Source organism: Colobus angolensis, unplaced genomic scaffold, assembly GCF_000951035.1.
Source record: "Colobus angolensis palliatus isolate OR3802 unplaced genomic scaffold, Cang.pa_1.0 Scaffold130, whole genome shotgun sequence".
NCBI classification, from domain to species: Eukaryota; Metazoa; Chordata; class Mammalia; order Primates; family Cercopithecidae; genus Colobus; species Colobus angolensis.
In genome coordinates this window covers 5155576-5173397 of record NW_012114253.1, presented here as the reverse complement: position 1 = coordinate 5173397, position 17822 = coordinate 5155576, and the positions used below count along the sequence as shown (strand labels likewise).

The following is a 17822-nucleotide window of genomic DNA, read 5'->3' as shown; positions in this document are numbered from 1 at the left end:
GCCTGTTTCATTCTTAAAGTGATTAAACTGACATTGATTTGCTGACAGGTTGACTAATTGCCTCCACCCAGGCATCACCTCCTCCAGGAAGTCCTCAGGGATTTCCTCTATCACACTGTCTGCTGTTTTTATGATCTCTGCTCCTCCCTACTCACCCATAAGAACCGTGCACTCTCTGGGGGTAAGGATAGGAGGACAGTGACTCTGTCTCCCTGGTCCCCTGCTGTGTCCTTGTCCCTTGCTGACATCTGGCTAGAGCAGATGCTCAGGAATTAGTGAAGGAATGGTGTATACTGGACTTCCTGTAAAGTTTGGAATGGCTCAGGCACCCCTGACACACCCTTCCGTGACTTCAGCCAGGGAGCAGTGTCCCAGCTGAGACTTTGGTCCTTTTCTCCTAAGAGGACTGACCAGATTTGGCTGCAAGGGGTTCTCTGATGGTGGCACGTGGTGACCCTGGGAAAGGCTTCTGGGGAGCACTGGGGAGAGGAGGAAAGGTCTTCAGAAGTGCGGACGCAGACCCGAGTCTCCCCTGCCTCTCTCCTAGGGGGCAGACTGTCCTCCAGGTGCAGGGTAGTCCTGGGTCCCAAGCAGCCCTCTCACTACCTGATGGTCCCAGGCGGAAAACACAACATGGACTTCTACGTGGAGGCCCTCGCTTTCCCGGACACCAACTTCCCAGGGCTCATTACCCTCACCGTCTCCATGTTGGACACGTCCAGCCTGGTAGGCCGAGAAGGCAGCCCTGCATCGGGCCTGGCCTTCCGGGCAGTGGCGTGGCTGGGGAAGAGGGTACAGAGCGCAGCTGGGCAGGGGGACTCCAAACAACTACCAGAAGTGGTAGGTGCTGGGCCCTGGTGGCGGTGACAGCCCCTGCCTCCCCACCCCCCACCCCCTGCAGGAGCTCCCCGAGGCCGTGGTGTTCCAAGACAGCGTGGTCTTCCGCGTGGCGCCCTGGATCATGACCCCTAACACCCAGCCCCCGCAGGAGGTGTACGTGTGCAGGTGAGAGGCCCGGGGGTGCTGGGTGGGCCCAGACACCTCGGGAGGAGCCCTGGGCCAGCAACAAAGAGCCTGAGTGCCAACCGCAGCACTCACCATGTGATGGGAAAACAGTCACCGCTCCCTGCCCACTGAGAGCTTGCCGCCTCTTGGGGGCTCTAAAAAGGCGGGGAGGTTCCTCACTGTTGTTGTCACTGCCTTAGTCCCGCCTTGATGCAGCTGAGGCTACGTTAGCTCCCAGGGGCCTGTAGAGTGTGGCACGTGGACCTTGTGCACCAGAAACTCCTGGGAACTCATTGAAAGTGCACCTTTCTGGACTGGGCACAGTGGCTCATGCCTGTAACCCCAGCAATTTCGGAGGCCAAGGCAGGTGGATCACTTGAGGTCAGAAGTTTGAGACCAGCCTAGCCAACATAGTGAAACCCTGTCTCTACTAAAAAATACAATTGGTCGGGCGTAGTGGCACATGCCTGTAATCCCAGCTACTCAGGAGGCCAACGCACCAGAATTGCTGGAACCCTGGAGGCGGAGGTTGCGGTGAGCTGAAATTGCGCCACTGCACTCCAGCCTGGGCAACAGAGCGAGACTCCATCTCAAAAATGAAATAACCAGCCTGGCCAGCATGGTGAAACCTCGTCTCTACTAAAAATACAAAAAATTAGCCAGGTGTGGTGGCAGGCGCCTGTAATCCCAGCTACTCAGGAGGATGAAGCAGGAGAATCACTTGAATCCAGGAGGCCGAAGTTGCGGTGAGCCAAGATCACACCATTGTACTCTAGCCTGGGTGATAGAGCAAGACTCTGTCTCGAGAAAAATAAAAATAATAAAAATAAAAAATTAAATTAAATTAAATTTAAATTAAATAAAATGCACCTTTCTGGCTGCCTGTGACCTGCTGGGTCTTATCCCTGGGGAAGGGTCAATCTGCGTTTTGGGGAGATCCAGGTAATCTTCCTGCAGTCTGAGAGCTCCTGACAAGTGTGCTGGGGTCTCAGAAGACCCTCTCCTCCCCTCTTCTGATTGCTTCAGGGGCAGAAGAGTAAGAGGGTAACCTGGTGGACAGGACGCAGGCTGGAATCCAGTGAGGACTGTATTCCAGTCCCAGCACTGTTCCAGGCGGTGTGACCTTGAACAGTGAACTCATATTCTGTCTTCTCCCAGATTGACATGGTGTGACTCTGTGTCCCCACCCAAATCTCATTTTGAATTGTGCTCCCATAATTCCCACGTGTTCTGGGAGGGACCTGGTGGGAGATAATTTGAATCATGGAGGTGGTTCCACCCATACTGTTCTCATGGTAGTAAATAAGTCTCATGAGATCTGATGGTTTTATCAGGGATTTCCGCTTTTGCATCTTCCTCATTTTCTCTTGCCGCTGCCATGTAAAAAGTGCCTTTCGCCTCCCGCCATGGTGTCTCCAGCCACGTGGGAGTATAAGTCCCATTAAACCTCTTTTCCTTCCTAGTCTCAGGTATGTTTTTATCAGCAGTGTGAAAATGGACTAATACAGTAAATTGCTACCAGTAGAGGGGGGCCTTGCTGAAAAGATACCCAAAATGTGGAAGCAACTTTGGAACTGGGTAACAGACAGAGGTTGGAACAGTTTGGAGGGCTCAGAAGAAGACAGGAAAATGTAGGAAAGTTTGGAACTTTCTAAAGACTTGTTGAAGGGCTTTGACAAAAATAGTGATAATGATATGAACAATGAAATCCAGACTGAGATGGTCTCAGATGGAGATGAGGAACTTGTTGGGAACTGGAGCAAAGGTGACTCTTGTTATGTTTTGCAAAGAGACTAGTGGCATTTTGTTCCTGCCCTAGAGATTTGTGGAACTTTGAACTTGAGAGAGATGATTTAGGGTATCTGGCAGAAGAAATTTCTAAGCAGCAAGCCATTCAAGATGTGACTTGGGGTCGGGCGTGGTGGCTCAAGCCTAAAATCCCAGCACTTTGGGAGGCCAAGACAGGCGGATCACGAGGTCAGGAAATCAAGACCATCCTGGCTAACACGGTGAAACCCTGTCTCTACTAAAAACTACAAAAAACTAGCCGGGTGAGGTGGCGGCACCTGTAGTCCCAGCTACCCAGGAGGCTGAGGCAAGAGCATGGCGTGAACCCGGGAGGCGGAGCTTTCAGTGAACTGAGATCTGGCCATAGCACTCCAGCCTGGGTGACAGAGCGAGACTCCGTCTCAAAAAAAATAAAAAATAAAAAATAAAAAAAAAAAAAAAAAAAAAAAAAAAGATGTGACTTAGGTGCTGCTAAAGGCATCCAGTTTTAAAAGGGAAGCAGAGCATAAAAGTTCAGAAAAGTTGCAGCCTGACAATGCAATAGAAAAGAAAATCTCATTTTCTGAGGATAAATTCAAGCCAACTGCAGAAGTTTGCGTAAGTAACAAGGAGCTTAATGTTAAGCCCCAAGGCAATGGGGAAAATGTCTCCAGGGCATGTCAGAGGTCTTCACAGCAGCCCCTCCCATCACAGGCCCAGAGGCCTAGGAGAAAATGGTTTTGTGGGCCAGGCCCAGGGTCCCCATGCTATGTGCAGCCTAAGGACTTGGTGCTCTGCATCCCAGCTGCTCTAGCCATTACTAAAAGGGGCCAACATAGAGCTCAGGCTGTGGCTTCACAGGGTGCAAGCCCTAAGCCTTGGCAGCTTCCACATGGTGTTGAGCCTGCAAGTGCACAGAAGTCAAGAATTGGGGTTTGGGAACCTCTGCCTTGATTTCCAAAGATGTATGGAAATGCCTGGATGCCCTGGCAGAAGTTTGCTGCAGGGGTGGGGTTCTCATGGAGAGCCTCTGCTATGGCAATGCAGAAGGGAAATGTTGGGTTGGAGTCCCCACACAGAGTCCCCGCTGGGATACCACGTAATGGAGCTGTGAGAAGAGGGCCACTATCCTCGAGACCCCAGAAGGGTAGATCCACTGACAGTGTGCACCATGTGGCTAGAAAAGTCACAGACACTCAACACTAGCCTGTGAAACCAGCCTCCCAGGAGGGAGGTTATACCCTGCAAAGCCACAGGAGCAGAGCTGTCCAAGACCATGAGAACCCACCTCTTGTGTCAGCATGACCTTGATGTGAGATCTGGAGTCAAAGATCATTTTAGAGCTTTAAAATTTGACTGCCCTGCTGGATTTTGGACTTGCACTGGCCCTGTAACCCCCTTGTTTTGATCAATTTCTCCCATTTGGAATGGCTGTCTTTACCCAACACCTGTACCCCCATTGTATCTAGGAAGTAACTAGCTTGCTTTTGATTTTATAGCTCATAGATGGAAGGGACTTGCTCTGTCTCAGATGAGACTTTGGATTGTGAACTTTTGGGTTAATGCTGAAATGAGTCAAGACTCTGGGGGACTGTTGGGAAGGCGTGATTGGTTTTGAAATGTGAGAACATGAGATTTGGAGGGGGCAGGGGCAGGATGATATGGTTTGGCTCTGTGTCCCCACCCAAATCTCATCTTGAAATGTACTCCCATAATTCCCACGTGTTGTGGGAGGGACCCAGGGGGAGATCATTGGAATCATGGAGGCGGTTTCTCCCATACTGTTCTCATGATAATGAATAAGTCTCATGAGATCTGATGGTTTTATCAGGGGTTTCTGCTTTTGCTTCTTCCTCATTTGCTCTTGCCACCACCATGTAAGAAGTGCCTTTCACTTCCCGCCATGGCCTCCCCAGCCGTGTGGAACTGTAAGTCTAATTAGACCTCTTTTTCTTCCCAGTCTCAGGTATGTCTTTATCAGCAGTGTGAAAACGGACTAATACATGGGTGGAAGGGATACCCACTAGTTCCTGCCTCATAGCTTGTTAGACGGATTCTGTGAGCTAATGCCTGCTAAGAACAGATGGACTGGACGTGCCAGGAGCCTCTGTTCAGGCCACAGGTGACCCCTGAGCACCTGTGTGTCCCTCCCCATCCTTCCAGGCCAAGCTTCAAAATCCAGAGCACTAAGGAGCTGTTTTTCTGCTCTCTCTAGTATTTTTGAAAATGAGGACTTCCTGAAGTCAGTGACTACTCTGGCCATGAAAGCCAAGTGTAAGCTGACCATCTGCCCTGAGGAGGAGAACATGGATGACCAGTGGATGCAGGTATGTGCCCTGTGGGGCAGGCAGGGTGAATGTCCCTAAGGGCCAAGAGACACTTGGGGTACCCCGGCTCCTGGGGTTCAGCCTGGTGCCTCACTGGCCACCCTTCCTTAGATGGACAGGGAGGTAGGAACCTGAGAGGTCTTGGGTTGGGAGGCTCGAGCAAGTGATTTGTCTGACGTTTGCTGTGGGCCACTGCAGGCCACTGCGGTCACCAAGATGAAAGCCACCTTCCTGCTTTCATTTTAGTGTTCCTTGAAAACACTAGGGTGGCCTTGGGAAGTGACTTGAAGCTCAGGAGATTGATGCTCAACCAGCCCCTCAAGTGGTCCTCCCTCCGGGCTGTCCATCTTGGGCTCAGCTACCAAACCAGGTCACTGTTAAGCCCCAAGGCAATGGGGAAAAAGTCTCCAGGGCGTGTCAGAGGTCTTCACGGCAACCCCTCCCGTCACAGGCCCAGAGGCCTAGGAGAAAATGGTTTCGTGGGCCAGGCCCAGGGTCCCCATGCTACGTGTAGCCTAGGGACTTGGTGCCTTGCATCCCAGTTGCTCCAGCCGTGGCTAAAAGGGGCCGATGTAGAGCTCAGGCTGTGGCTTCAGAGGAAGCGCTCTAGCACTTTCCATGGCTCCCACCTCCTCCTGCTCAGTCTGTTTCCAGGGCCCTCTCAGCCTGCCTGGCGCCCTCCCCTGAGCCCAGCCTGCCACTGTGCCTGGAAACACCCGATTACCATTCTCTGTTTCCGTGCCACTCCCCCATCATGCCAGGAGTACCCCAAGGACTGAGACTAGGCCTCATCCAGTCCACCCCAATGCCTGGCACTGGGCAGTGCCAGTGGGCATTTGATGGGTGACACTGACCCTCCCCAGCACTGCCTTGCTTTGCCTTGGGACCCTGCCCTTCCATGCCGCACCCCTGTGGTGCTGCCTCTTGGACCCACCTCCCCATTCCCATCACCCATCTCCAATTCATACCCGTGAATCCCAGCACGAATTCCTCGTCCATAAATTTTCCCCATCACCCCCAGCAGGAATTCAACCCTCTTTCTTTTTCACCCCAACACAACATCCTCTCTTCCTTTCTTGCCACTCCATCTTTTTTTTTTTTTTTTTTTTGGGACGGAGTTTCGCTCTCATTGCCCAGGCTAGAGTGCAATGGCGCAATCTCAGCTCACCACAACCTCCGCCTCCCGGGTTCAAGTGATTTTCCTGCTTCAGCCTCCCGAGTAGCTGGGATTATGGGCATGCGCCACCACGCCTGGCTAATTTTGTATTTTAATGGAGATGGCATTTCTCCTTGTTGGTCAGGCTGGTCTCGAACTCCTGACCTCAGGTGATCCACCCACCTCAGCCTCGCAGAGTGCTGGGCTTACAGGTGTGACTTACTGCACCTGGCCGCCATTCCATTTTTTTGATACCAGGTTGACTTGTGTGAAATCGCTGACAGGCGCCATTTTTGATTTGCAAGAGGGGAACTTTTGTCTGGTTCATCCTAATAGTAACTTACAGTAGTGATTATGTCCAACGTCACATCCGCCTGCTAGAATACAAGCCTGCGGAGGCGGAGTTTGCAGCAGATTCATTTCTAAAACCTCCCCGTGCTCCTCCTGCCCGCTGCAGTGGCCCAGGCTGGGTCTCATCCGCCTTCCTTTGGGGAGGAGGCGGGGAGCCCTGGCACCAAGAGGCCTTCTCTGGCCCATCCTAGCTGCATTGGGAGCCCCTCCTCCATGTCCCCACAGACCCCTCAACCCCTCACCCCCTCATCACCTCCTAACCCTGGTGCCCACTGCCTGGCTCCCGGTTTTCTCACCTTGAGGAGGGGTCTGAGTTTTGCTCACCAGGGGTCACCAGCACCAGCCCAGACACCACCAGGAGTGGGAGGGAAGGGCGCTCCTGCAGGCTCATGGCCTCTCGTGCACTGGGCAAATATGGGGCAATAAGCTCTGCTTTCTGAGCCCCTTCTCTGAGATCAAACATCTCATGGGAATGTGCCCCGACTGCAAGGGTGAGAGTGCATGCATGGTTTCATGCCCCCATCCTGGCACTGGGCACCAAGACCCAGGTCGCATGCACAACAGCCTCCTCTCCACTCACTCCCACAGGATGAAATGGAGATCGGCTACATCCAAGCCCCACACAAAACGCTGCCCGTGGTATTTGACTCTCCAAGGAACAGAGGCCTGAAGGAGTTTCCCGTCAAACGCGTGATGGTACCTGCCTGGGGTGGGGAGGGGGCACAGCTGCCGAAACCCTCTTGTCTTGAGACTCCCTCCTTTTAGCCTGGCTTCCCCGCCTGTGTCTGTGGCTGAGTAACCCAGGGCAAGCAGGTGGAATTCCTGCCAAAGTGGGCTCGTGTAGGTGGGGCTTGTTATTTTTGTTATTACCGAGATAAGATCTGGCTCTTCATTTCCCAAAGCCCTTGTGGCCTGTGAGCTCAGCTTGGTCTCCAGGGAACCCTGCGGAGGAGGTGGCTCAGGCTTGGACCTCCCTGTGCTCTTAAAGAAGCTCTTGCTGCACGGCGGAGGTGGGGCCAGGGCTGGAATCTTTCCCAACGCCCAGCTGGAGGCTCTGTCTTATGGGTGGGGTTTGGCCTTCAGGGGTCCATCTGGGATGTGGGGGATTTTGGGATCAGTGTATCAGTGGTCATTTCCTGGGTGTGACTCTACCAGCCAGAGGCTGTCCATGTGGGGGTGGGAAGTGACATATTGCTGACTCATGCTTGACTAGCCTGGCAGGTTGATGCAAACTCAGCACAGAATAATAATAATAATAGTTGCATTTATTGAGCATGAGTCATGTGTTAGCCAGTGCTGCATTCTTTACCTGCACTGACTCATTTAATTTGATAAACTTTTATGGAGATGCTATCAATAGGCCCATTTTATAGAAGAAGAAACTGAGGCTCAGAGTGGAGAAGTTGGAATTCAAACCCGGCCAGTCCGGCTTGGTGAGCATGCTCTTCCCCGCCCTGCCTCCCTCTCCCTGCTTTCCCAGGAAGACTCCAGGCCTGCACTCTGAGCCCTGGCAGCCCCTTGGCTCAAGGTGCTCAGGGAAAACGACGGAAGGAGTGTGGGGGCCAAGGTTTGCTAGGACAAATGGCTTTCCGACAAGCATCTGTACTGTGCCCCAAGGGAAGGGAGAGTGGCCCTGCCCACACAGAAGGCTTCAGAATGAAACTTCAGTCAAACTCAACAACTTGCCCCGAGTCTTGCTTCCTCCTGGCCAAGCTGTGTGCCGAGCAGTGGAGATGCAGAGAAGCTGTTGGATTCTCAGTGTGTACTTAGCCATGGGGTCGAGTTCATCCTGTTTCAGCAGCATTGGGGCAAACCAGCCAGCTGCTACCGTGACTTTGCCCTCTTTCCGCTGCTTTCAGTCCTGCCTGGTTCAGTGGCTGTGTCTCCTACTTTGATGCTCCACGTATAACAAAGGTCAGATTTTCTGATGCCATGAGTCCTGCTGGACAGACAGACGGACACCTTGGCACTGTTGTCATCCCCTTTCCCACAGACAACTTTGGATGAAGGCAGGTGGCACTGGTCCCTCAGCTAAGCACATCTGCATATTCTGACTCAGATCACTCAGAATGAGGCCGGGTGCGGTGGCTCACACCTGTAATCCCAGCACTTTGGGAGGCCAAGGAGGGTGGATCAGCTGAGGTCAGAAGTTCAAGACCAGCCTGGCCAACATGGCGAAATCCCATCTCTAAAAATCTCTACAAATACAAAAATTAGCTGGGCATGGTGGTGTGTGCCTGTAATCCCATCTACTCAAGAGACTGAGACAGGAGAATCCCTTGAACCCAGGAGGCAGAGATTGCAGTGAGCCGAGATTGCACCATTGCACTCCAGCCTGGCTGACAGAGCAAGACTGTGTCTAAAGAAAAAACAAAAACAAAAAAACCACCCAAATCACTCAGAATGAAAAGAATTGGAGAAAAAGTCACACTCGGCACCAGGCTTTGGCCCCACCTGCCTCTCCAGCACCATTGTGGGCCACTCTCGCTGTCCCTTACCCAGCCCCACCTCCACTGGCCTCCGTCCTATTCTTCAAACTTGCCTAACGTTTCCCCACCTCATGACCTTTGCATATGCCATTCCCTCTGCCTGCAACGCTGTTTGCTGTCCACGGGGCTGGCTGCTTCTCAGCCTTCAGGTTTCAGCTTCGATTCCCTACTCAGTGAGGCCTTCCCTGATGCTGAAGGAGGGATCCCTACTCCCACCCCAACTCCTAGCCTTCTCCACTACAGCCCCCTGTTGACTTCTTCAGTGTATTTTGTTAAAATCACGGACTCCTTCATCTATTTTTTGTTGCCCACGCTGCTGGGCCTGAGGCTGTTATGCCTTACGCTGTCCATCGGGCAGCTGGCACGAAGCTTCACACAGTGGTGGTTCTTCCCGTAAGCATCGTCAATTTTCTATCACTGCTGTCAATGGGAAACCAGCAGCATTTCCTACAGATAGAAGGCAACTGTGAAGTTAGACAAACTGAAAGAAGATCCTGCTACCAAAGCCAGCTCGTTACAAGTGACTGCAGCATCTCTGAGCTGGAGGTCAGCTCTCTGGTTGTTAAAATGAGAGATGAGCAGGTGTCAAGGATGTGTTTGCATCACTGAAACTTGAATTTTTGAGGAAGCCAGAAAAGATGGGAGGAAAATGAGAAGGGCAACAGCTTTCCAGCGTTGTGTGTGCCTCAGGCTGCATCACCTGGCACCCGTGAGCATCCCCTGCACAGCCACTCTTGGGGGGCCACTTCTGCAGACTATGGACACCCCTTCTTTTGCCTGCAGAAATCCAAGCCTGAAGGCTGTATAACTTACCCCCTCTCACAGCAGCAGCCAGGGCAGTGATGTGGATGAATTTACATTCATTCATCACTGTTTGAACACATACTCAGCCAGGACTTGTTCTGGGCACTTGGGATATGACAGGGAGCAACGCCAAGGTCCCTGACCTCACGGAGGGGACATTCTGGCCCAGAGAGACAGACAGCAGACAATGAATGGAACAAAGCAGTTATACAGTTCCTTAGAAGGTGATGTCAAGAGCTGCAGGTGCTGGGTGTGGTGGCTTATGCCTGTAATCCTAGCACTTTGGAAGGCCAAGGTGTGAGAATTGTTTGAGCCCAGGAGTTTGAGACCAGACTGGGCAACATAAGCAGACCTTGTCCCTACAAAAAAAAAAAATTGTTTTAATTAGCTAGGCATGGTAACGCATGCCTGTAGTCCCAAGTACTAGAGAGGCTGAGGCGGGAGGATCACTTGAGCCCAGGAGTCATGATTGCACCACTGCACTCCAGTCTGGGTGACAGATGAGACCTTGTCTCAGAGGAAAAAAAAAGAGCTGCAGGAAAAGACAGAGTAGAGCGGAATGGAGGGGCTCACAGGTGCCAGCATGGTAGGGAAGGTAGATTAGGTTACATTCTTAAAGCCAAGTGTGGTGGCTCATTCCAGTAATCCTAGCACTTTGGGAGGCCAAGGCTGGTGGATTACTTGAGCCTAGGAGTTTGAGACCAGCCTAGGCACCATAGTGAAATCCTGTCTCTACAAAAAAAAAAAATTTAAGTAAAAATAAGCCTCAGACATGGTGGTACATGCCTATAGTTCCAGCTACTTAGGAGGCTGAGGTGGGAGGATCCTTGAACCCTGAAGGGTGAGGCTGCAGTGAGCCATGATCACACCACTGCGTTCCAGCGTGGGCAATAGGAGTAAGACCTGGTCTCAAAAAAAAAAAAAAAAGATTGCATTCTTAAATAGGATGGTCAGGGTGGGCTTCACAGAGAAGCTGACCTTACAGCAAACGCTTGAGGGAGGTGAGCGAGTTGGCCATGTGAATGGGTGTCTGGGCGAAGAGTGTTGTAGTCAGTGAAACAGCCAGTGCAAAGGCCCTGGGGCAGGAGCCTCTCTTGAGTGTTCAAGAACAGCAAGAGGGCCTGGAGGGGTGGAGCAGAGCAACCAGAAGAGCGGGAGGAGAGGTGGTCAGAGAGGGGATAGGAGGTGGTAGGAGAGGCGGTCAGGGAGGAGATAGGAGGTGGTAAGAGAGGCAGCCAGAGGTGATGGGAGGTGGTAGGAGTGGCCATCAGGGAGGTGATGGGACGTGATGGGAGGCGGGAGGAGAGGCAGTCAGGGAGGTGATGGGAGGTGATGGGAGGCGGGAGGAGAGGCGGTCAGGGAGGTGATGGGAGGTGATGGGAGGCGGGAGGAGAGGCGGTCAGGGAGGTAATGGGAGGCGGTAGGAGAGGCAGTCAGGGAGGAGATGGGAGGTGGTAGGAGTGGTAGTCAGGGAGGTGATGGGAGGTGGGAGGAGAGGTGGTCAGGGAGGAGATAGGAGGTGATGGGAGGTGGTAGAAGGGGTGGTCAGGGAGGTAATGGGAGGTGGTAGGAGAGGCTATGGTCAGATAGGTGATAGGAAGCCATAGGAGAGGTAGTCAGGGAGGTGATGGGAGGCGGTAGGAGAGGTGGTCAGGGAGGAGATGGGAGGCGGTAGGAGAAGTGCTCAGAGAGGTGATGGGAGGTGGGAGAAGAGGCAGTCAGGGAGGAGATAGGAGGTGATGGCAGGTGGTAGGAGAGACTGTGGTCAGAGAGGTGATGGGGAAGGGACGGGATGACAGGATGGGATTGGGCTTGTTGGCTACTGGTAAGGCCATTGTTTAGAAACTGAGAATCATCACAGGGTCTTAAACAGAGGAGGATTATGATCTGGTTTGTTAGAAAAGAGAACAAGCCCTGCTACGTGTTGTGTAAAGAGAGCAGAGGCAAGGGGGAGGGGAGTGGGCAGGTGAAGGATGCTGGGAGTGCAGGCAGGGCGTGGCCAGAGGAGGCGAGAAGCCGTAAGATTCCAGCTATGTCTAGAAGGCGGAGCCAGCAGGACATTCTGACCCCCACTATGAGAGAGGCAAGCCAAAGGCGACAGCAAGGCTGTGACCTCTGTGGGTGGCAGGCACCATCCCCTGGAAGGGGAGGACTGTGGGAGGAGGAACAGGTTGATGGAGAATGAGGAGGTGGGAAGAGGGGGCCCAAAGTTCTGTTCAGGGTAAGTGGGAGATAATTGGTCAACATCCAAATGGGAAGTCAGGTGAGCCCCAGTACACGTCTGATGTTTGGGAGGGAAGGGATGCCCAGAGATGCGAACACGAGGGTTGACGGCTCAGGAATGGAATTCCATGAGACTCGGCAGGACCACTGAAGGGGCAAGTGAGGTTGAAGGTGAACCAGGATCCCTCAGAGTCCTGAAAGCCCAGTGCAGACAGTGTGCGGAGAACGCAGGCATGACCGGCTGATTCACGGGCTTCTGAGGGGGAAGGTGAGGGCCAGGCATTGCCCTTGGGGTTTGGCTGTGTGTTCATGGAGACCTGGACAAGGAAAGCTTTGATGGGCAGGGGAAGGTGGGTTGGTCTGGGTTTTAGAGAGGAGTGGAGAGAGGAACTGGAAGTGTGGTTTTTAAATTTGTGGAATCAGGCTGGGTGCAGTAGCTCACACGTATAATCCCAACACTCTGGGAGCCGAGGCAGGAAGATTGAGCCCAAGAGTTTGAGACCAGCCTGGGCAACATAGTGAGACCCCTCTCTACAGGAAAAAAACAACTTTAAAAATTAGCCAGGTTGTGACGGCATGCACCTGTGGTCCCAGCTACTCGGGCGGCTGAGGTGGGAGGATCGTTCGAGCCCAGGAGGTCAAAACTGCAATGAAGAAGTAAATTTGGAGATCACAGACCTTCTTGAGACCTACTTATCTTCCCAAAAACTCACGCGGGGCACACAATTTGGAGTCTACTCTCAGGAAGTTCATGGCCCCCATGAGGCCTCAGGGAATGGACCATCTATGTGTAGAAGGCTAGATGTACCCTCTCCTGGGAGGTGGGAAAGATGGCCGGTGGACTGAATAATGGCCCCTGTACATCCTAATCCCCCTGAATCTCATGTTTCCTTATATGGTAAAAGGGACTTTGCTGAACGTGATTATGTTAGGGATCTTGCGATGGGGTGATTATCCTGGTTTATCCTGGAATGGGGGAGGGCCTGTGATGATAGAAGCAGAGACTAGAGATCTTTGAAGGTGGAAGAAGGGGCTGCCAGCCAAGGTGGCTGTTAGAAGCTGAATAAGACAAGGAAATATAATAGATTCTTTCCTCAGGGCCTCCAGGAGGAACCAGCTCTGCCATCCCTGGACTTAAGCCCAGTGAAACTGATTTCACACTTCTGGCCTCCAGAACTTTAAGAGAATAAATGTGGCTGGGTATGGTGGCTCATGCCTGTAATCCTAGCACTTTGGGAGGTTGAGGCAGGCAGATCACTTGAGGTCAGGAATCTGAGACTAGCCTGGCCAACATGGTGAAACCCCATCTCTACTTAAAAAAAAAAAAAAAAAAAGATGGGGGAGGGATAGCACTAGGAGAAATACCTAATGCAAATGATGAGTTAGTGGGTACAGCACACCAGCATGGCACATGTATCCATGTGTAACAAACCTGCACGTTGTGCACATGTACCCTAGAACTTAAAGTATAATAAAAAACTATATTAAAAAAATATATACACACACAAAAATTAGCTGGGCGTGGTGGGGCATGCCTGTAGTCTCCACTACTCAGGAGGCTGAGGAGTATTGCTTGAACCCAGAGGCAGAGGTTGCAGTGAGCTGAGATCGCGCCACTGCACTCCAGCCTGGGCAAGAGAGTGAGACTCTGTCTTAAGGTGGGGAAAAAATGATGTTTTGCAGATTCGTCTTATGCCAAAGTTAAGGTTTCCCAAGCAGCTGGCATGCGTTAGCTAGTCCCTTTTCTTGTCCACTGAATGAACTCAACATTCCTTTAACATTCTACACGTGATAACAGCACCTGCTATGTACCAGCTGCAGACGGTACTGAGTTACTTCCTGTGCCCCAGTTCATCTCCAAACTTGGACCCCCGCATCCTTCACCAGGGACCTCATTCCTCTAACTCTTGGCACCCCCTTCTCGTATCTCAGGGTCCAGATTTTGGCTACGTAACTCGAGGGCCCCAAACAGGGGGTGTCAGTGGGCTGGACTCCTTTGGGAACCTGGAAGTGAGCCCCCCGGTCACAGTCAGGGGCAAGGAATACCCGCTGGGCAGGATTCTCTTCGGGGACAGCTGTTATCCCAGGTAAGGAGGGGAGTAACAGAAGGGGGCGGCCAGGACCCAGGGAGGCCGTGGAAAAGCAGAGGCCAGAGTGGAAGCCTCGCTTACCTGCTTCTGACCCTAGAGGGCCCAACAGGCTTGAGGGAGTATGAGGGGAATCCAAGTGCAGGGTGAGGAGTGCAGGCTTTGGAGCCCATAGACCCAAGTTGAATTCCAGCTCTGCCACTTACCCTCTTTCAGTCAGTGAATATTTACTGAGCATCCAGAATGTTCTGGGAGCTGCGAATGCAGCCGTGGACATGAAAGACAAGTCCTTACCACTACTCTAGTGGGGAAATAGATGATAGAAAAGTAGACAAGATAATTTCAAATAGTGACAAAAACAAAAGAGAGGGGCACAGGAGGAAGAGGAACAGTTAGGGTGACCAGGGAGGGCCTCTTTGGGGAAGGGACTTTTGAACTGAGGCCTAATGACAGAAGGCACAGGGCCATCTGGAGACCTGGGACAGAGAGTTCCAGGCAGATGAAAGTGCATGTGCAATGGCCCTGAGGCAGGAATGAGCTCCTGTGTGCAAGGCCAGGATGGCTAGAACCGATTGAACAAGAAGAAGAGGCTGGGCACAGTGGCTCACGCCTCTAATCCCAGCGCTTCGGGAGGCTGAGGTGGGTGGATCACCTGAGGTCAGGAGTTCGAGACCAGCCTGACTAACATGGTGAAACCCTGTCTCTACCAAAAATACAAAAATTAGCTGAGGTGGCACATGCCTGTAATCTCAGCTACTCGGGTGGCTGAGGCAGGAGAATCACTTGATCCCGGGAGGCAGAGGTTGCAGTGAGCCAAGATCACACCATTGCACTCCAGCCTCGGCAACAGAGGAAGACTCTGTCTCAAAAAAAAAAAAAAAAAAAAAAAAAGGAGAGCAAGGCAATGGAACACTAATGGTTTTTTTAGGAGAAAACTGAGGCTCAAACAGGTGAAGAAATGTCCCCAAGGCCACAAGGCTAACAAGAGATCAGCAACTTAGGTCAGTCTGGCTGTAAAACCCATGTGTATCCAGAACACCAGCATCTCGTCTAATTCAAGAGGCAGTGCTTTCTGAGGCTAAGCTTTGTCCTACTTACCTTAGTGACTGTGCCTCAGTTTCCCCCAATGAAACTAGAATGACAATTCCTTAATTTCTCAAATGTTAGGGGATAAAATAAGGGCATTCCAGCCTCCTGCATCCTTTTCTCAGCTGAAGGAGAACCCTGACCTTTTTGCCAGGCCCCTTGTCCTTCAGAGACTTCCCTATGGTCCTTGCTGCCAATAATACCCCTTTAACCCTGCCATGATAGCAGTGACAGCCGGGAGATGCACCAGGCCCTGCAGGACTTCCTCAGTGCCCAGCAAGTGCAGGCCCCTGTGAAGCTCTATTCTGACTGGCTGACCGTGGGCCACGTGGATGAGTTCCTGAGCTTTGTGCCTGCACCCGACAGGAAGGTACAGTCTTGGGGGCTGCCTCAGGAAGCCATGCCTCCTTCCTGAGTAGACCCTCGGCCTGGGGTGGGAGCAACTTTACTTGTCTGAGTCAATTTTTCCTTCACCTTTAGGATGGGAGTAGAGGAGGTGGCCAGCTTGGGTCCAAGTCCACACTCCTCCCACCCTCGGCAGATCCACCCTCCTTGGGAGCCCCAGGGGCAAAGCTGACTTCTAACCCCAGTGTTTCTGCCTCCAGGGCTTCCGGCTGCTCCTGGCCAGCCCCAGGTCCTGCTACAAACTGTTCCAGGAGCAGCAGAATGAGGGCCACGGGGATGCCCTGCTGTTCCAAGGGATCAAGAGTAAGTCGGCCCTGCCTGGTTCTCCCATCCGTGCACCTTCCTGCTTCCCGAGGTCTGCTGTTGCCTGGAGGGAATCATCCAGGCAACAGGGTAGCATCTGAGCACCTACTGTGTGCCAGGAACTGTGCCAAACACTGGGGAGACTGCGTGAACAGGGCAGAGCAGCTCGCTACCCTCTGGGCTCACAGGCCAGGGGAAGTGAGTCAACAGAACAGCTCCAACACAGGGGCTTTGAGGGGTGTCTGAGTGGACGGAGCTCAGGGAAGCCTTCTTAGAGACAAAGGCCAAGTAGGAGCATGCAAGTAGGACTTGGCTGGGCAAACGGGGCAGGGAAATGACAGGAAGAGAGATACCGCAGGCAGAGGGACAGGGCGTGTGAAGGCTCAGAGGCGGGAGAAAGCGTGATGTGTGTGAGGACCTGGGGGCGGTTCGGTCTGGCTGGAGCACAGATGAAATATTACTCTTTCAGCAGAGCTCACAGACACGGGCCAGGCCCACGGGCTGAGAAGCCTCTGTGGCTGAGAGCTCCACCTCAGGTCTCAGTATGTTGTGTGGCATCAGGTAAGGGCGGACCTGTTTCTTCCTCTCTCGATGGGATCTCTTTGGAGACAAGAGAATTTAGCATTAATGCAAGACAAAATATTTTCGTGAACAAGTTTCAGTGGTTCAACTTTTTAGTAATTATAAGTAAACCTGTTAAATTTTTCTGGATGTTCTTTTTTTTGAGACAAAGTTTTCCTCTGTTGCCCAGGCTGGAGTGCAGTGGCGCAATCTCAGCTCTCTGCAGCCTCCACCTCCTGGGTTCAAGTGATTCTCCTGCCCCAGCCTCCCAAAGAGCTGGGATTACAGGCATGCACCACCATGCTCGGCTAATTTTTGTATTTTTAGTAGAGATAGGGTTTTGTCAGGCTGGCCAGGTTGGTCCTGAACTCCTGACTTGGTGATCCGCCCACCTTGGCCTCCCAAAGTGCTGGGATTATAGGCGTGAGCCACCAAGTCTGGCTTAAAACAAGGAAATTTCTTATTGACGGCAACTAAATGGTATTTGTAGCATTTTTATCACATAGTAGATTCCATCCATTCACTATACTTTTCTGAGCTGTCTGTCCTGCGTGCAAATAGGTATTTTTAATGTTGTCTGTTTTCTGTGCTGTTCCTATAAGTGTGCTATCAAAATACATTAAACTAGGCCAGGCGCGGTGGCTCACGCCTGTAATCCCAGCACTTTGGGAAGCTGAGGTGGGTGGATCACTTGAGGTCAGGAGTTCGAGACCAGCCTGGCCAACATGGTGACACCTCGTCTCTACTAAAATTACAAAAGTTAGCTGGGCACAGTGGTGTGTGCCTGTAATCCCAGCTGCTGGGGAGGCTGAGGCAGGAGAATCGCTTGAACCTGGGAGGTGGAGGTTGTAGTGAGCCAAGATCGCGCCATTGCACTCCAGCCTGGGCGACAGAGCAAGGTTCCCTCTCAAATAAATAAATTAATTAACTTGAACTATAAAAATATATTTTAAAAATAGAATTTAAATGAAGTGAGAACATTTTTAATGAGAACTTATACTGCTAAAATATTGTATTAAAGGCATTTGACTCACAGATGCTCATAGCAAACCTGTATGGTGAGAATTATTACTGCCTTCATTTTATAGGCGGGAATACTGAGTCCTCCTGGCACTGGCTGGGAAGAGGGAAATCAACCTCTGAATTCATTTGCCTTTTTTTTTCTTATTTTCTTTTTCTTTTTCTCTTTTTTCTCTTTTTCTTTTTCTCCATGACAGAAAAAAACCAGCAGAAAATAAAGAACATTCTGTCAAACACG

The 17822-nt window shown here is 51.9% G+C and overlaps 1 protein-coding gene across 1 annotated transcript in view; it reads left to right on the top strand.

Moving 5' to 3' along the window:
- Positions 1–17822, top strand: part of PADI4 (peptidyl arginine deiminase, type IV) — a 64905-nt gene that overhangs the window by 33116 nt on the left and 13967 nt on the right. The window contains exons 7-14 of the mRNA XM_011934076.1: positions 548–726; positions 902–1005; positions 4988–5099; positions 7195–7302; positions 14055–14209; positions 15521–15665; positions 15901–16003; positions 17782–17822. Of these exons, the coding sequence (XP_011789466.1) occupies positions 548–726; positions 902–1005; positions 4988–5099; positions 7195–7302; positions 14055–14209; positions 15521–15665; positions 15901–16003; positions 17782–17822 (947 nt within the window). The remainder of the gene's footprint in view (positions 1–547; positions 727–901; positions 1006–4987; positions 5100–7194; positions 7303–14054; positions 14210–15520; positions 15666–15900; positions 16004–17781) is intronic.